Source organism: Orcinus orca, chromosome 20, assembly GCF_937001465.1.
Source record: "Orcinus orca chromosome 20, mOrcOrc1.1, whole genome shotgun sequence".
NCBI classification, from domain to species: Eukaryota; Metazoa; Chordata; class Mammalia; order Artiodactyla; family Delphinidae; genus Orcinus; species Orcinus orca.
Window position 1 is genome coordinate 54,827,386 of NC_064578.1, and position 16,439 is coordinate 54,843,824.

General features: G+C 46.3%; 1 protein-coding gene across 4 annotated transcripts; it reads right to left on the bottom strand.

Moving 5' to 3' along the window:
• Positions 1-3,106: 3,106 nt before the first annotated feature.
• On the bottom strand, positions 3,107-15,858 carry LOC101279630 (cationic amino acid transporter 3-like). 4 transcript variants are annotated; one of them, XM_049703413.1, is made up of 13 exons: positions 15,177-15,526; positions 11,167-11,566; positions 10,413-10,571; positions 9,280-9,457; positions 8,958-9,070; positions 8,286-8,508; positions 7,976-8,115; positions 7,771-7,873; positions 7,381-7,580; positions 7,016-7,182; positions 6,631-6,739; positions 6,300-6,462; positions 3,107-3,525 (listed from the first exon to the last, which is right to left on the bottom strand). In XM_049703413.1, the coding sequence occupies exons 1-12, from the start codon at positions 15,258-15,260 to the stop codon at positions 6,344-6,346; spliced, it is 1,995 nt and encodes a 664-aa protein (XP_049559370.1). In that variant the 5' UTR covers positions 15,261-15,526; the 3' UTR covers positions 3,107-3,525; positions 6,300-6,343. The 4 variants fall into 4 exon arrangements, with proteins under 4 accessions (XP_049559370.1, XP_033272265.1, XP_004285739.2 ...); XM_033416374.2 differs by lacking the exons at positions 3,107-3,525; positions 15,177-15,526 and adding an exon at positions 15,765-15,858 and having other exon boundaries at positions 6,133-6,462; positions 11,167-11,569; XM_004285691.4 differs by lacking the exons at positions 3,107-3,525; positions 15,177-15,526 and adding an exon at positions 15,765-15,855 and having other exon boundaries at positions 6,133-6,462.
• Between the last annotated feature and the right edge of the window lie 581 nt (positions 15,859-16,439).

A 16,439-nucleotide genomic window follows, 5' to 3' on the forward strand; every position in this document is an offset into this window, starting at 1 on the left:
AGCCTGCGCGCAGCAACGAAGACCCAATGCAGCCAAAAATAAATAAATAATAAATAAATTTATAAAAAATAAGGAACAGAATCAGCACTGGACCTCTCCAAATCCTGGAGTTCCGCAACAGGGATGGGAAGGTGATACTCAAGGGAGGCAGGTGGATTTGCCCTGGGGAAGGGGCCAGGGCCCAGGATCAAGTCCTTGAGAGAGCTCAGGGAGCAGACTCTGGAGCTGTCTTAAGAGGGTCAGTCCTAGAGTGAAGAAAGTGGGTTGTCTTGGAGAAAGGACTTGAGCCCATGGTGGGGAATCTAAGAGTATGGGTGGGAGAGGACTAGAGCCCATGGGAGTGAGTTTGAAAAGCTAGGGGTGGGGCTGATGGCCATGGGAGGGCCTGGTGCATTAGGAGGGAGGGGCTTGATCTCAGACAGGTCCTGGGAGACTGGAGAAAAGGAGAGAGTCCAGGAGGGGAGCCTCTGAGAGCTGCAGAACTTGAATGCTATCCATGAATGTGGCCTGGGAGATCTAGGGTGGGTGCTACAGCCAGTGGGAGAACTGTGGCACAGGGGATGCCAGTGTGGTTAGAGCCCAGAGGAGTGCCTTATGAAGGCCGACAGAGGGTTCAGAATCAGGTTGACGTAGGCCTTATGTTTGCTTTATCTCAGGGTTGGGGTTACATTTCAATTCAAGTTACTTTGTCCTTGGGTTACGTATACCTTAGTGTTAGGATTAGGTTAAGGATTTGGATTCTCGGCAGGGAGGGAATGAGGGAACATGGAACATATTTGGGGAGAGGGATGCCAGACGTATACAGACCATTCCACCAACAACAGAACACATATAGAACATTCTCCAGGATAGACCCTGTGTTAGGCCACAAAATAATCTCAACAAATTGAAAAGATTAAAAGCACAGATTGAAACCTGACCACAATGTAATGAAACTAGAAATCAACAGAAGGAAAACAAGAATACTATATGGAAATTAAACCACACACTCTTAAGCAACAGATGGGTGAAAGAAGAAATCATAAGGGAAATTAGAAAATACATAGGAGTGAAAATCAAAACAAACCACAACTTACAGGATGCAGTGAAAGGCACGCTCAGAAGACAGTTTACGGCAGGAAATGCCTACATTGAAAAAGAAGAAAGACCTCAAATCAATAAACTAACTCTACATGGTAAGAAGCTAAAAAAAAGAACAAACAAAACCAAAAGCAACAGAAGGCAGAAAATAGCAGGGATTAGAGTAGAGAAAAGTGAAATAGAGAATTTTTTTAATGATACGAAGAATCAGCAGAACCAGAAGTTGGTTCTTTGAGAAGATGAACAAAATGAGCAAAGCTTTAGCTAGATTGACCAAGGGGGGAAAAAGCTATGCAAAGAGAAGTCAAAGGTCACTAGAGATGCTTCCAGTCTTTTCTAGGTATGTGTGGCTAAAGTGAAACGTCACAAAAGCAAAGCAACTTGAACGCATTGACATTGCAAATAAACAGAATAAACCTGTGCGTTCGGCTACACCAGACCAGGGTTCGCCAGAGTTTTTCTGTTGAGGGCCAAACAATAAATATTTTAGGTTTTGCAGGCCACGTATGCTCTGGACCACATGCTCCTCTTTATTTTTATTATTATTATTTTTTACAACCTTTTAAGAATAAAAACCACTCAGCCTCTAAACCAAACAGAATCAGGGCCACAGTCAAAAGATTTGAGCTATGGACCAGAGTTTACCTGACTGCTGCACTAAACCAATGGGTAAGCTTGGGAGAGATTCTAGGTCAGCATTCTCCAGCTTGGTAACCAACAGCCACATACAATCTTGAGCACTTGAAGCGTGGCCAGGTGGTAAAGTAAGTGTAAAATACACACTGAGATTTGAAGACTGTTCAGAAGTAAAAAAGGTCAGATATCTCATTAGTGAGTTTTACATGATACGTTTAAATGATAACATTTTGGATATCCTGAACTGAATAAAGTAACACTGTCTGTTTCTTTTTCCTTGTTTAATGTGATACCAGGAATACTTTAATTACCTGTGTGGATGTCGTATTTGTTTCTTCTGAAATTTGGCAACATTTTAAACGTGCATGTCTTTGACTCAACATTCCCACTTAAAAGAATATACTATTTTACAGCATTAATTAAAATTTTTCAGGGCCTCTCTCGCCTTCTGAGACGGCCCACACTCTGTCTGTGGAGTGTGTTTCTCTCTAAATAAATCCACTTCTTACCTATCACTTTGTCTCTCACTGAATTCTTTCTGTGATGAGACATCAAGAACCTGAACTTCATTAAGTCCTGAGACCAGGTGTGTGATCTCAATTTACAGACCTTGGGGGCTCCCCTGGTGGCGCAGTGGTTGAGAGTCCGCCTGCCGATGCAGGGGACGCGGGTTCGTGCCCTGGTCCGGGAAGATCCCACATGCCGCGGAGCGGCTGGGCCCATGAGCCATAGCCGCTGAGCCTGCGCGTCCAGAGCCTGTGCTCCGCAACGGGAGAGGCCACAACAGTGAGAGGCCCGCGTACCGCAAAAAAAATAAATATATAAAGACCTTGGGTTCAAGTCCCAGTCTGGGTCTTGGCTGGGTTCAATTCCCAGTGCGTGGGTTCAAGTCCCAAATCTGAGTTCCACGGTTTCAGCTGGCAAGCCACGAAGGGACAGTGATAAGCTAGACCAACTCCCTCTCATCGTCAGCACCACTGGGGACACATTCTGTGCCGTTTCTTTGAGACAACTTTTTGGGCACTCTAACACCTGGTTGGGAGACTGCCTGGGAAGGGATAGCATCTAAAATCTCTCGTCATTTATAGATAGATATTTTTGTGCTCTAATGCTGTTAGAAAAAGTGCTTCATCATCAAGGAGATCATAGAAAGGCTATGGAAGCAGTTACAGCAGTTCCACATCAAGATGTATGGCTATGTGAGGATTCCAGCCCATACTGACTTAAAACAAGGAGCTGTCCTGCCCCTGGGCCCCTAGATCAGGCATCCAGAGATTTTTACTCCCTGACAGGAAGGGTCATTGTCCCTACTCAGCCTTGAAGCAGTTACAGATGACCATCAACCCTCTGCTTCCCATAAGAATAGGGAGTAAAATCTGAGAGGGGAATGAAATAGGAGGGGAAGGGGCAGGGCATAACCTTTGAAAGAATGACATAGCCCGAGGACATGACATAAACTGACTAGAACCAAATCGCTCCAAGATAGTAGACAAATCAACTTCCACTAGACCTTGAGCCTCAGTATACAGTATACCCTCACTGTAACACATCAGCAAGCTAAATGATGTAACCACAGGCACCGTGACAGCTCCAACACTGATAAGGATCAAAAAGTGGGCAGTGGCCCAATTCCTGGAAATCCCCACCCCTTCCCCAAAATAGCTGGAATACTCCTCCCACTCAGCCTATGAAATTACCCACCCCTATAAAAACCGACAACCCCGTACCCCTGACGCCTCTCTCACCTTCCAAGATGACCCACAGTCTGTCTGGGAAGTGTGTTTCTCTCTAAATAAATCCACTTCTTACCTAAAAAAAAAAAAAAAAAAATTGGAATTCCCTGGCAGTCCAGTGGTTAAGGACTCTGCACTTTCACTGCCAAGGGCCCAGGTTCAATCCCTAGTTGGGAAACCATGATCCCACAAGCCCTGCAGCACGGCCCAAAAAAAAAAAAAAAAAAAAAAAATTTTTTTTTTAATCACTTAAAAGAAAGTTTTCCATAGACACATATCACCTTTCCCAAAGAACCTCCTCTTATTCTCAGGAGCTCCTTAGCGAAAATTACATTGTTGACTGGCTGTGTTATTTTGTTTTTCGTTTTTCTTTTGGCAGGGTGTGGGGATTATTCCAGTATCCGTATGAAGCAAAACTCATGCACAAATCCATTGAAAACTTCCACATCTAGGTTATACGTGGTTATCCGGGAGGAACAGGCCATCTTTTGCTAGACAGAATTCATATTCTTTAAATTATTGGGTAGGGAATTCCCTGGTGGTCTAGTGGTCAAGAATCCACCTTCCAATCAGGGGCCTCGGGTTTGATCCCTGGTCGGGGAACTAAGATCCCACATGCCACAAGGCGACTTAGCCTTCGTGCTGCAACTACTGGGCCTGTGCACTCTAGAGCCCTTGCACCACAACTAGAGAGCCCACGCGCTGCAACAAAGAGCCCACCCACCACAACAAAAGATCCCACATGCCACAACTAAAACCCGATGCAGCCAAATAAATATTTTTTAAAATTTTTTTAAATTATTATGTAATGAGTGACCTAGCCAACTGTGAAATTTCAAATAATGGAAAAAATTAAGAGTATTTAAATACTTTGACAGAAGTCTTAGCTGGAATTAACCAGACTGGCCCACCTCTGTGGACATGGAAGACAAAGAGAGTACAGTTGTGCTTCAAGCCTGCAGGTAAGCAGAAGAGATGAGGCACCGAAGATGGGAAGCGAATGTCTACTGAAGTTGGTGCAGCCGCTCTGGAAAACAGTATGGAGGGTTCCCAAAAAGTAAAAAGAGAACTACCACATGACCCAGCAATTCCACTCCTGGTTATATATCTGAATAAAGCAAAAAACACTAACTCAAAAAGATACATTCACCCCAATGTTCACAGCATTAATGTTCGCAGCATGTCTATTTACAATAGAAAAGATACAGAAGCAACCCAAGTGTCTGTCAACAGATGAATGGATAAAAAAGGTGTGGTGTATAAATACAATAGAATACTACTCAGCCATTAAAAAAAGAATGAAGCTCTCCATTTGCAACAGGATGGACCTGGAGGTTATTATACTTCGTGAAATAGGTCAGAGAAAAACAAATACTGTGCGGTATCACGTGTGGAATCTAAAAAATAAATGAATGCGTACAAAAGAGAAACAGATTCACAGATAAAGAGAACAAACTAGTGGTTACCAGTGGGGAGAGAGAAGGGTTAGGGCAAATAGGGGTGAGGGATTAAGAGATACAAACTACTATGTATAAAATAAGCTACAGGATATATTGTACAGCACAGGAAAATAAAGCCATTATATATAATTACTTTAAATGGAATATAATCTATAAAATATTACATCACTGTGTGGTACACCTGAAACTAATATTGTAAATCAACTATATCTCATTTTTTAAAAAACGAATAATGTGTGAGGACAGCAGATGTGTATTAAAATCCCAGTGGAAATATGGAGGTATCAAAAATCCAATAAGTTTAAGAATCACTGTATGATGTTATCTTAAAAATGAATGATGAATGTGATAAAGTCATCCAATGTCCCTATTTGTATTCCAGCTTTACTGAGGTATGACTGTAAATTAAAAATTGTATATATTTAGTTTTTTAAAGAAAGTTTTAAATAAACACACAAAATTGTTTTTCATTTCACCAGTAACAAAAAGGAGAGAAAAAATTATAACAGCATTGGGAGTTCCCTGGTGGTCTAATGGTTAGGATTTCGGGAACCTGTGACCCAGGTTCCATCCCTGTTCTGGGAACTGAGATCCCGCAAGCTGTGTGGTGCAACCAAAGAAATAATAATACAACGGCATCAAAATTTTAAAATATTTAGGAATAATTTCCACTCAGCTCTTTGGAAATAATAACAAAGAGTTATTGGGGCTTCCCTGGTGGCGCAGTGGTTGAGAGTCCGCCTGCCAAAGCAGGGGACACGGGTTCGAGCCCCGGTCAGGGAAGATCCCACATGCCGCAGAGCGGCTGGGCCCGTGAGCCATGGCCGCTGAGCCTGCGCATCCAGAGCCTGTGCTCCGCAACGGGAGAGGCCACAACAGCGAAAGGCCCACGTAGCGCAAAAAAAAAAAAAAAAAGAGTTATTGAATATCATTAAAGAAGATTAATAAAATGAAGAATCATACCACAAAAAAAGTAAATAAATACAGTGCAACTCTTGACACAATATATAGTTACCTATGTTTTCTTCCCATGTGGCAATCTATGTGTTTTTGCTGGAAAAAGGCACAAGAAGGCACTTCTTACGTGTAGGTTAATATTTTATTTTTTCTCTGGTTTCTGGTTACCTTGTACTTTCTTTGTGAAAATTCATCTTGCTGCACAGGTATGAAGCATGCACTTTTCTGAGTGTGTGTGTGTGTATATATATGTATATGTATATGTATATATATATATATATATATATATATATATATAATGCTTTGAAATGGTTACTTAAAAACTATACAACATAGAAGTCATTTTGTCCACTGGCATTAAATATAGGGCTGTAAATTCATCCCACCTTCACACTCCATAGAGCCTCAAAGTGCCCCTTGAACCAGAAGATACCTCCAGTGCACGGTGGGATTCCACACAGCGTCTATTGCCTGTGGTTAAGGTGATTCAGCACCAGGGATGTTTTTGTCAAAAGTCTGGGAGTTGGAGGCTGGTGGCTGTTGATTATTCTTCTCCAAGCTGTGTCGGATGCCATATCCAAAGTATATGACAAATCCTAGTAGAGAAATAAGACAATGAGAAGGAAAAGTAGGTGCTCTCCCTGCTTACAAATGCCCAACAGGCCTGCTATCATGGTGTCCGACACAGTCTGCGGGGAGAGGTAGTAGAAACAGGATTGGGTTCAGTCACTCAAGAGGTCTTTTAATCCCAGAAAGCCACTTACCAATCACCATCCAGACAGCAAATTGGGCCCAAGTCCCAGAGGTCATCTGCATCATCAAGTAAACATTCACAAAGATGCTCATGAGTGGGAGAAGAGGCAACGCAGGGACCTGCGGGCAAAGTCAGTTATTCCCTGGACACACCACAGACGTCTGAAAGGCAGGCCTCTACCCCACATGGCCGAGAAGACTTCAGTCCTACTCAGGCTGTGTGTTCAGTGCCTACTGCAGTTGGGCATGGAAAGCACTGAGTGTGCATCAGGGAAGGGTCCCTTAGTTTTAATAACTCCCCTCCTTCCCTGGTCCAGCAAAGGATGTTTAGGTCTCGAAGCATGCAGACAGACTTCACTCACTCAGGTGGACAGGTGGGCACGTAAGGTCACCTACCTTGAAGTGAAGGGGAGTGGGGCTCTGGGGCTGCCTCCAAATGATGACAGTGAGCCCAGTGGTGAGCAGTAACAGCAGCACAGCTGCTGTTGTATACACGGGGTCTCCAGAGAACACGTGGCTGGGCCACTGGGCCAGTATCAGGCTCAGGGTCGTCAGCAGGAGAACTGCAAGGGTCAGGGTGGAGGAGAACAGGTTCAACTCCGGAAGCCAAATAGCTCAAGACCTTGGGTCATGCCCCTCCCCAGAACTGCCCACCTCACGAAGGGCCATCCCATCTCCAAGATGCCTCAACTGCCAATATACACACTCCCGTCCTATCCTGTCCATTTCAGAAGACACCAAAGAGCAATCCCCCTGCTCACCAAGGAGTGAGGCACTTCCATAGATAATCTGGCCAGATTTCAGGGTGGGGACGGTGTGGAGAGGGTGACACAGACTCTTGAGAATCTTTGAGGTTCCTGCTTCAGGTACAGATTCCAAAGGGCTTTCTTCAACTACAGGCTTCATCTCAGTTTCTTTCTCTGTTTTCTCAATCCCGCTTAAATTCTGGTCTGGTTGGTACCTGAATTAGAGGTATTAAGTCAATATGAACAGCAGCCCCTACTCATCCAACGTCAAGCAGTCTAATCCACCTCTCGCCCAACTTAAGCCTAGCGGGACGTTTAGAAGGCAGCATGAAGGCAAACGACGGTTATCTCCCCTTCGATCCCCACGAGTCAAAGACCCCCAGCCAAGGTGTGGCGTAGTCTCACCTGAGGACAAGAACAGAAAAAGACACCAGGGAATAAGCCAGCAGGGTTCCGATTGACATGAGGTCCACGAGATCACTGAGCTCGAAAAGTAATGCCATGACCCCTAGAACGAGGGCACAAACAAGGTGGAGAGGGAGTGAAAATCCAGTAGAAATATCCAAGTTAAGAAAACTGATCAAAGAAGGAATGGGCATCGTTTATTTACCTGCAAGAGTTCCAGAAGCCAAGGTGGCCATGATGGGGGTGCGTGTACGGGCATGGATCTGGGCAAGTCCCCGGAAGAGGAGCCCGTCATCTGCCATTGAGTAGATGACACGAGGCATAGGGAACATGGCACCCAGGAGGCTAGAAGAGAAGATGGGAACATGTGTGAGGACGTGGATAAGCAGGACAGACTGGGGTGTCTGCTCCCTAGTCCACGTGGGGTAAGGTGTCTTTCCCTCTTGTCTCTCAATCCCAAGGGCTGGGATACCTGAGCATCTGACAGTAGATGGGGAGAAAGCTTTGACACTGACCTGGATGTAAGAGCACAGAGGGTGCCAACAGCCACGACATATCTGGCAGGGGCCCAGCCGACATGGAGGAAAGCGTGTGGTAAGGGGCTGTCAGGATGAATCTGGTAGTAGGGCACCATGAGGGTGAGTGCCGCCGAGACACCAGCATATGCCAAAAAGCAGATGAGGAGCGAGATCACAATGCCCAAGGGGATGGATCGCTGAGGATTTCGGGCTTCTTCCCCTGCAGGATGGGAGGAAGCATTGGGCCAGGAAAACACACTGTGATGAAATACAAAATCCCCTTTCCGGACTTCCCCGGTGACGCAGTGGTTAAGAATCCACCTGCCAGTGCAGGGAACACGGGTTCAAGCCCTGGTCCGGGAAGATCCCACATGCCACGGAGCAACTAAGCCCGCAAGCCACAACTACTGAGCCCACACGCCTAGAGCCTGTACTCCCAATAAGTGAAGGCACCGCAATGAGAAGCCCGCGCACCGCAAAGAAGAGTAGCCCCCGCTCACCGCAGCTAGAGAAAGCCTGCGCTCAGCAACGAAGACCCAACGCAGCCATAAATTAATTAATTTTTTAAAAATTCGCTTTCCTCTTGAACCTCCAAAAAGAAACCCCTATGCCCAAGGGCAGCCTTATCTGTGCCCAAACCCCTGATGGGACACACAATGACCATGTTACCTGTAGTGGCAATGGCATCAAAACCAACAAATGCGTAGAAACATGTAGCTGCTCCTTGGAAAATCCCGTCGAAGCCAAAAGGCACAAACCCTCCAGAACCCAGAGGGCCCAATCTATGGTGAGAGAAGGAGCAAGAAAGAATGTGGGTGAGCTGTGTTCAGCCATCCGTACTGGACTTTTTGGTTAATACCACAAGTTCTGGGCTCCAGGAGGACCCCATCACCTGGATCCTTCAGCCCAGATCTCTTTAGTCCCCACCGTATTCCCAGCTCTGCACACGTGCCCCCACCAGCATTACTATGGTCAAGGACACCCTCCTAACCTAGAGGTGTCATTGGATCCAGATGTGTTCAATTTGTAGTCCTGTTCTGTGAGTTGCCAGTTGTGCAGATCTCCCTTGACGAAGCCAGAGATGACCATGAAGCTGAGAACCGAAAGGTTCAAGCCTGTGAACACTTTGTTAACCAGGGCCGACTCGCGAGCTCCCAGAGCCAGCACCCCTGTGGGAAAGGTGGAATAGGAAACGTACAAGATAACCAAATTCATAGACACAGAAGGCAGACTCGTGGTTGCCAGGGGCTGGGGTATTGGGCAGCGGGTGCTCAGCGGGGATGGGATTTCCTTTTGGGGTGATGGAAATGTTTGGAACTAGAGGGAGGTGATGGTGACACAACATTGTGAACGTACTAAGTGCCACGTAATCGTACACTTTCAGATGGTTAATTTCTTATTGTGACAGTCATCGCACAGTAGACAGGTCTATCAAATCATCACACTGTACACCTTAAACTTATACAATGTGTATCAATTATATGTCAGTAAAGCTGGGGAAATAACAAAATGGTTAATTTTATGCTATACGAATTTCCTGTCAATTAAAAAAAAAAATCTTTGATCTCAGTACAAAGGAAGAAACTCACTGGTCTAAATAAATGATTCTCCCCTGGGGTGATTTTGGCCCCCAGGGGACTTTTAGCAATGTCTGGAGACACTGTGATTGACACAGTTTGGAGGGTGGGTGACCCTGGTATTTAGTACATAAAGGCCAGGGATGTTACTCAACATCCGACAATGATTTAAAAAAAGAAAAAACAACCACCAAAAAAAACCTGGGACTTCCCTGGAGGTCCAGTGGTTAGGACTGTACGCTTCCACTGCAGGGGGCACAAGTCTGACTCCTGGTTGGGGAACTAAGATCCCGCAATGCCACGCAGCGCGGCCAAAAAAAAAAAACTCCACAGGACAGCCCCACACACCAAAGAATGATCCAGCCCAAATTGTCAGTGGTGCCAACAGTGGGAAACAATGGTCTACGTCTTGCCTTCCTGTCTCTCATACCACAGACCCCTCTTTCCAGTCATAATCCCCCCACCATTCTTCCATCCCAAGCCTTTCCCACCCCAGCTCTCCCCCCACACCCTACTCTTCCCATCCTATCACTGAACCCTGTCTCACCCGTAAGCAGCAGTACCAAGCCCAGCGCAAAAAAGTCTGGGTACTTGGCCAGGGAGTAGGGCACGTGCAGAGAGAAAGCTCCCTGTAACACGTGAGAGATGTGGTTCCCAGTCAGGCTGTCAAAAGCGGAGCTCCAGGCCCGGGCCACGCTGGCAGTGCCTGCAGCAGCAGCAGAAGGAATATTTATTAACACACATTAACTGAACCCCTACCACGCGTCATGGGATGGATTTGGGAGAGGTGGGGGGACGCACACAAAATACCTAATCTCTAAGAGTTTCTTTTCATGGGCTGGGGACAGTAGACCCAGATGATCCACTAAATAGGTCAACTGTTTAATGTTAGGAGATCAATGTTATGCAAAAAAGAAAAAGAAAACAGGTTAAGTGGGAGTGAAAAGTCTGGGAGATGAGGTTTGAAATTTTAAATCAAGTAGCAAAGGAAACTCCCATGAAGGCAACAACTGAGGAGAGACTTCCACATGGTGAGGGGATGAGCCTGTGGGACATGCCTCCCTCTCACCCACTCCCTACACTTTGCTTTCCTTCTTTGTTCTAGGCCCCATAATTTAAGGAAAATAGGATAGAGCAGAGTAGAATGAAGTTGTGGGGGTTTCCTGACACTATTACCCACTTCACCCCACAAGGTGGATAACAAATTTCTCACGAATGAGTCAAGACCTAAATCCCACCTCCTAATTTCCTGATCTTAATTAAGTAAGCCCCACACCTTCCTCCCACTCCCATCATCTCACCGATGACATAGGACAGTATGAGGTTCCAGCCGGTAATGAAGGCACACAGTTGTCCCACTGTGACATAGCTGTAGAGATATGCAGAACCAGAGCATGGTACCCGGGCCCCAAACTCTGCATAGCAGAGCCCAGACAACACAGAAGACAGGGCGGCCACCAGGAAGCAGATGACAATCGCTGGCCCAGCTTTGTCCTTGGCCACTTCACCGGCCAGGATGTACACACCAGCTCCCAAGGTGCTGCCCACGCCCAGGGCCACCAGGTCTAAGGTGTTCAGACAACGAGCCATGCAGCTCTCAGACTCTTCCCTGGGCTCCAGAGGCCGCCTGCGGATCAGCTTCTGACCAAATTGGTAAACATCCTGATACAGCATCTTAGACATAGTTGAGGAGGCTACAATCTGCTGAGAAAGCAAGACACAAAGCCATCAAGAATGTCCATCCAGCCCTGGCCCTGGGAGTTCAATTCCACAGAACAATGGAGTTATGGGGAGCAGATGGTAAAGTACACATTGGGCAAGTTCTCTGTCTCTGAGCTTTGGTTTCTTCAAACATAAAGAAGACTTTTAATGTATTTCAAAGTTACTGGAAGAGTTGCTCGAAGAGAAGTGAGGGGGAGCAGATTATGTATCCCCAAAATGTGCCATTTGGGGATGTGGACTGTTTTGAGTTGAAGGCAGTTAAGACCCAGCAGACTGGACTTCCCTGTTGGCGCAGTGGTTAAGAATCCACCTGCCAATGCAGGGGACATGGGTTCGAGCCCTGATCCGGGAAGATCCCACATGCCACAGAGCAACTAAGCCCATGGGCTACAACTACTGAGCCTGCACTCTAGAGCCGATGAGCCTCAACTACTGAAGCCCAGGCGCCTAGAGCCTGTGCTCTGCAGCAAGAGAAGCCACAGCAATGAGAAGCCCGCGCACCACAACGAAGAGTAGCCCCCGCTCACTGCAACTAGAGAAAGGCTGCACACAGTAACTTAGACCCAACGCAGCCAAAAATTTTTTTTAATAAATTAATTTTAAAAAAAGAAAAATAAATAAAATAAATTAAAAAAAAGAAATCATCCAGCTCTGCTGGTTCAAATCTAGCTCTGTGATGTGTAGCTTGTTTGATTTTGCATGAACTATATACCACTTTGTCCTCCTTTCTTCTATAAAACAAGGAAATTTATTATTATCATCTTTATCCCCTCCCTTCCTTGATGTGAGTGAAGTGACAGTTTAAGGGGCTCGGTGACCAGCACGATGAAACCAAGTCCCCGTAAAACCGAGTTCCCCTGCTGAGTTTATGATTCACCTCTCCATCCAAAACTTTATTCCCTTTCTTGTCTCAACCCTGTTCCCCTCAGGATTGAGGAGTACCAAAGAAAAGGGGGATTGAACTCAGGCAGGACCCTGCAGGACCCTCCTCATCCAAAAGTTTCTTCGTGTCCCCTCATTGGTTTGTAAGGAAAGGATTCTGTCTCCCAGGTCTTCCCAAGTTCCGGAGAGCAGACTCCAGCGCTTACTAGTCAGGGAAGTGAGGGTATGCAGAAACAAAGGGAAAGCAGTACCAGTGGCCTTAAAGGAAAAAACAGCAGGGACCAACCTGCTTGAAATTCTTAACTTGTCCTGTAGGCTCTAAGTAAATAACAAAATGCCTCAACCATTGTTTTTGCTCTCTTCTAGAAAGAAGTTAAGGGATCACAGGACCTTGACGTACTAGTTTGCTTTGCAGGAACACGTAGATCAATCACTATCACCAATGACCCACTGAGTCACAAAAATGCCGTCAGGAAGTCTGCAACTGAGATCTTATCCAGAAACTAAAATCACAAAGATCACCTCCCCTTTCCTCTTTTCTTTAGAAACCTTGCAACCCGGCCAGCCAGCAAGGTGGATTTGAGATCAACCTATTTCTCCCACCTTCTCAAGAGGGTGGCACCCTCGCAATTAATAAACCTTTCCCTGCTCCAAACACCAACGTTTCAATTTGTCTGGCCTCACTGTGCCATCAGGCACATGAACTTGGATTCCACAACAAGCCCACACTCCACGCATTTCTACACCAAGGATCCTGAAACCTAAAGCTTCCTCTTTCATTGCTTGCAGAGTGAAATTGAACTGGAACTCTGAGTTGGGGCAGAATGAGATGGAATTTGCAGGGAGGGACAGACTGTAGCCCAGCCCGGGGAAAACATCAAACCAGAGTGGCTCCCAACTGCCTGGAGGGAGGGAGGACTAATCTTCATTCTGAATCAGAAATGATGGAACTCTGTTTCCTGCTCCTTTGGGGCATGAAATGTCTCCACTCTACAAGGCTATAGGGCTAGGCTGACCCAGTGAACAAAAGTTATCATCAGGGCGCTTCCGTACCTGATACTCCAAGTTTTGCATTTTGGTTAAGAGCAAGCATTCAAAAAGCCAAGAAACTATGATTAGAATCTTGGCTCTACCAACACCCCTGTGCCTTTGAACAAGTCATTTACTGCTCTGGACCTCTGTTTTCTTCTTTTTCAAACGCTGCTGACGAACCCTTGGGCACTGTTAGTAGGAAAGTAAAATGGAGCAGCTGCTGTAGATAAAGTATGGTGGTTCCTCCGAAAACTAAACAATGGATTTACCATATGATCCAGCAATTCCCCCTATGGGTATATACCCAAAAGAACTGCAAATAGGGTCTCAGAGAGATATCTGTACACCCATGTTTATAGCAACATTATTCACAGTAGCTGAAAGATGGAAGCAACCCAAATGTCTACCCACAAAGGAATGGATAAATACAATGTGATCTATACACACAGTGGAATGTCATTCAGCTTCAAAAAGACAGGAAAGGGAATTCTCTGGTGGTCCAGTTGTTAGGACTCCACGATATCACTGCAGGGAGCACATTTCGATCCCTGGTCTGGGAATTAACATCCCGCATGCCTCGTGGCACAGCCAGGAAAAAAAAAAACGACAGGAAATTCCGATGCATGCTACAACATGATAGAACCTTGAGGACATTATGCTAAGTGACATAGGCCAGTCACAAAAAAAAATATATGTATGATTCCACTTCTATGAAGTACCTAGAGTAGTCAAACTCACTTGATTAGAGACAGAAAGTAGAATTGTGGTTTTCTAGGGTCTGGGGTGAGGGGGAAATGGGGAGTCATTGTGAAATGACACAGTTTCAGTTTTACAAGATGATAAGACCTGTGGAGATTGGTTGTGCAACAATGTAAATATACTTAACATCACTGAACTGTACACATAAAACTGGTTAAGGTGGCAAATTTTATGTTATGTGTATTTTACCACCATTTTTTTTAAAGTTCAGCCAAGGACTTTCCTGGTGGGGCAGTGGTTAGGAATCCGCCTGCCAATGCAGGACACACGGGTTCGAGCCCTGGTCCAGGAAGATCCCACATGCCACAGAGCAACTACGCCCCGTGCGCCACAACTACTGAGCCTGTGCTCTGGAGCCCGCGGGCCACAACTGCTGAGCCCGAGTGCCACAACTACCGAAGCCCACGCGCCCAGAGCCCGTGCTCTGCAACAAGAGAAGCCACAGCAATAAGAAGCCCGCGCACCACAACAAAGAGTAGACCCCGCTCGTCGCAACTCGAGAAAGCCCGTGCACAGCAACGAAGACCCAGCGCAGCCAAAAATAAAATTAATTAATTAATTTTTTTTAAAAAAAGGGCTTCCCTGGTGGTGCAGTGGTTGGGAGTCCACCTGCCGATGCAGGGGACACGGGTTCGTGCCCCGGTCCGGGAAGATCCCACATGCCGCGGAGCGGCTGAGCCAGTGGGTCATGGCCGCTGAGCCTGCGCGTCCGGAGCCTGTGCTCTGCAATGGGAGAGGCCACAACAGTGAGAGGCCCGCGTACCGCAAAAAAAAGAAACAAAAGTTCAGCCAATGATAAATAGTAGAGCCAGCTTCACAGAGTTGCTGGGTGTTAAGGAACCCAAAAGCGATTTAATGTAAATCACCATACAGTCCTCCTCCTCGGCGCAATATCCGCAATGCTCAAGTTTCTTACCGTCTCCACTTGTACCCCCAGAGGAGGAATCCACAGATCCGGAGGGTCAACAGTATACACGAGACTGAAATCAATGGTCCACATGTCATAAACCCCATATAAGGGTAAGCTTTAATATTGTTTGAACACCAATCAAAAAAGTGACTCTTGGGGCTTCCCTGGTGGCGCAGTGGTTGAGAGTCCGCCTGCCGATGCAGGGGACGCGGGTTCGTGCCCCGGTCCGGGAAGACCCCACATGCCGCGGAGCGGCTGAGCCAGTGAGCCATGGCCGCTGAGCCTGCGCGTCCGGACCCTGTGCTCCGCAACGGGAGAGGCCACAACAGTGAGAGGCCCGCGTACCGCAAAAAAAAAAAAAAAAAAGTCTTAGAGCCTCCAGACACTGATGCAACCTCCCCCTCCCCCGCCTCTTCTTACACAACCACACACACAGCTCCCAGCTCCTTCTGCTTTCATCTGGAAAACGGGTCTTGCCACCCTCAGGCTGGAGCCAGGCTGACCCAGCTGCACACTTGGATTGCAGAGGTCTCTTCAGGAGGATCTGAACTCAGCGCCCAGTCTCCTGCAGAAGAGGGGTTGCCCAAGACTTACCAAATTCTTGGAGCAGAAACTGGAGCCCTGGATCAGAGTCAGGGAGGTTGAGTTTAAGCTGTGTAGGGCTGGAGCTGATACATCTCTAAAAACCAAATCTGGGAACGCTGCCACAATAAAAGACAACCCAATCCCTGGGTGGGGATGGGTGGGGACGCTCGGGGATGGGCGGGGCAAGCCTGCAGTGATACTATCAGCCAGTTGAGCGTGAGTGGTTACCCTCAGGGGACGGTTCTGAGATTTGGAGTCTGTGTGTGGCAAAATACACACAACAGAAAATTTATTTACCATTTTAACCGTTTCTAAGCGTGCAGTTCAGTAGTGTTAAGTACATTCACATTATGTGCAACCAAAGTTTTTCATTTTGCAAAACTGAAACTCTGATAATAAAAAAAAAAAAAACACTGAAACTCTGTACCCATTAAACTACAATTTCCTCTTTCTCCTCCACTGGTTCCTGGCCATCACCATTCTACTTTCTGTCTCTGAATCTGATGACTCTAGGTACTTCATTTAAGTGGAATCAAACAATATTTGTCCTTTCCTGTCATGCTTATTTCACTTAGCAGAATGTCCATAAGGTTCATCCACGTTGTAGCATGTGTTAGAATTCCCTTCATTTTAAAATCGATAGCTAGTGGGAAGCAGCCGCATAGCACAAGGAGATCAGCTCGG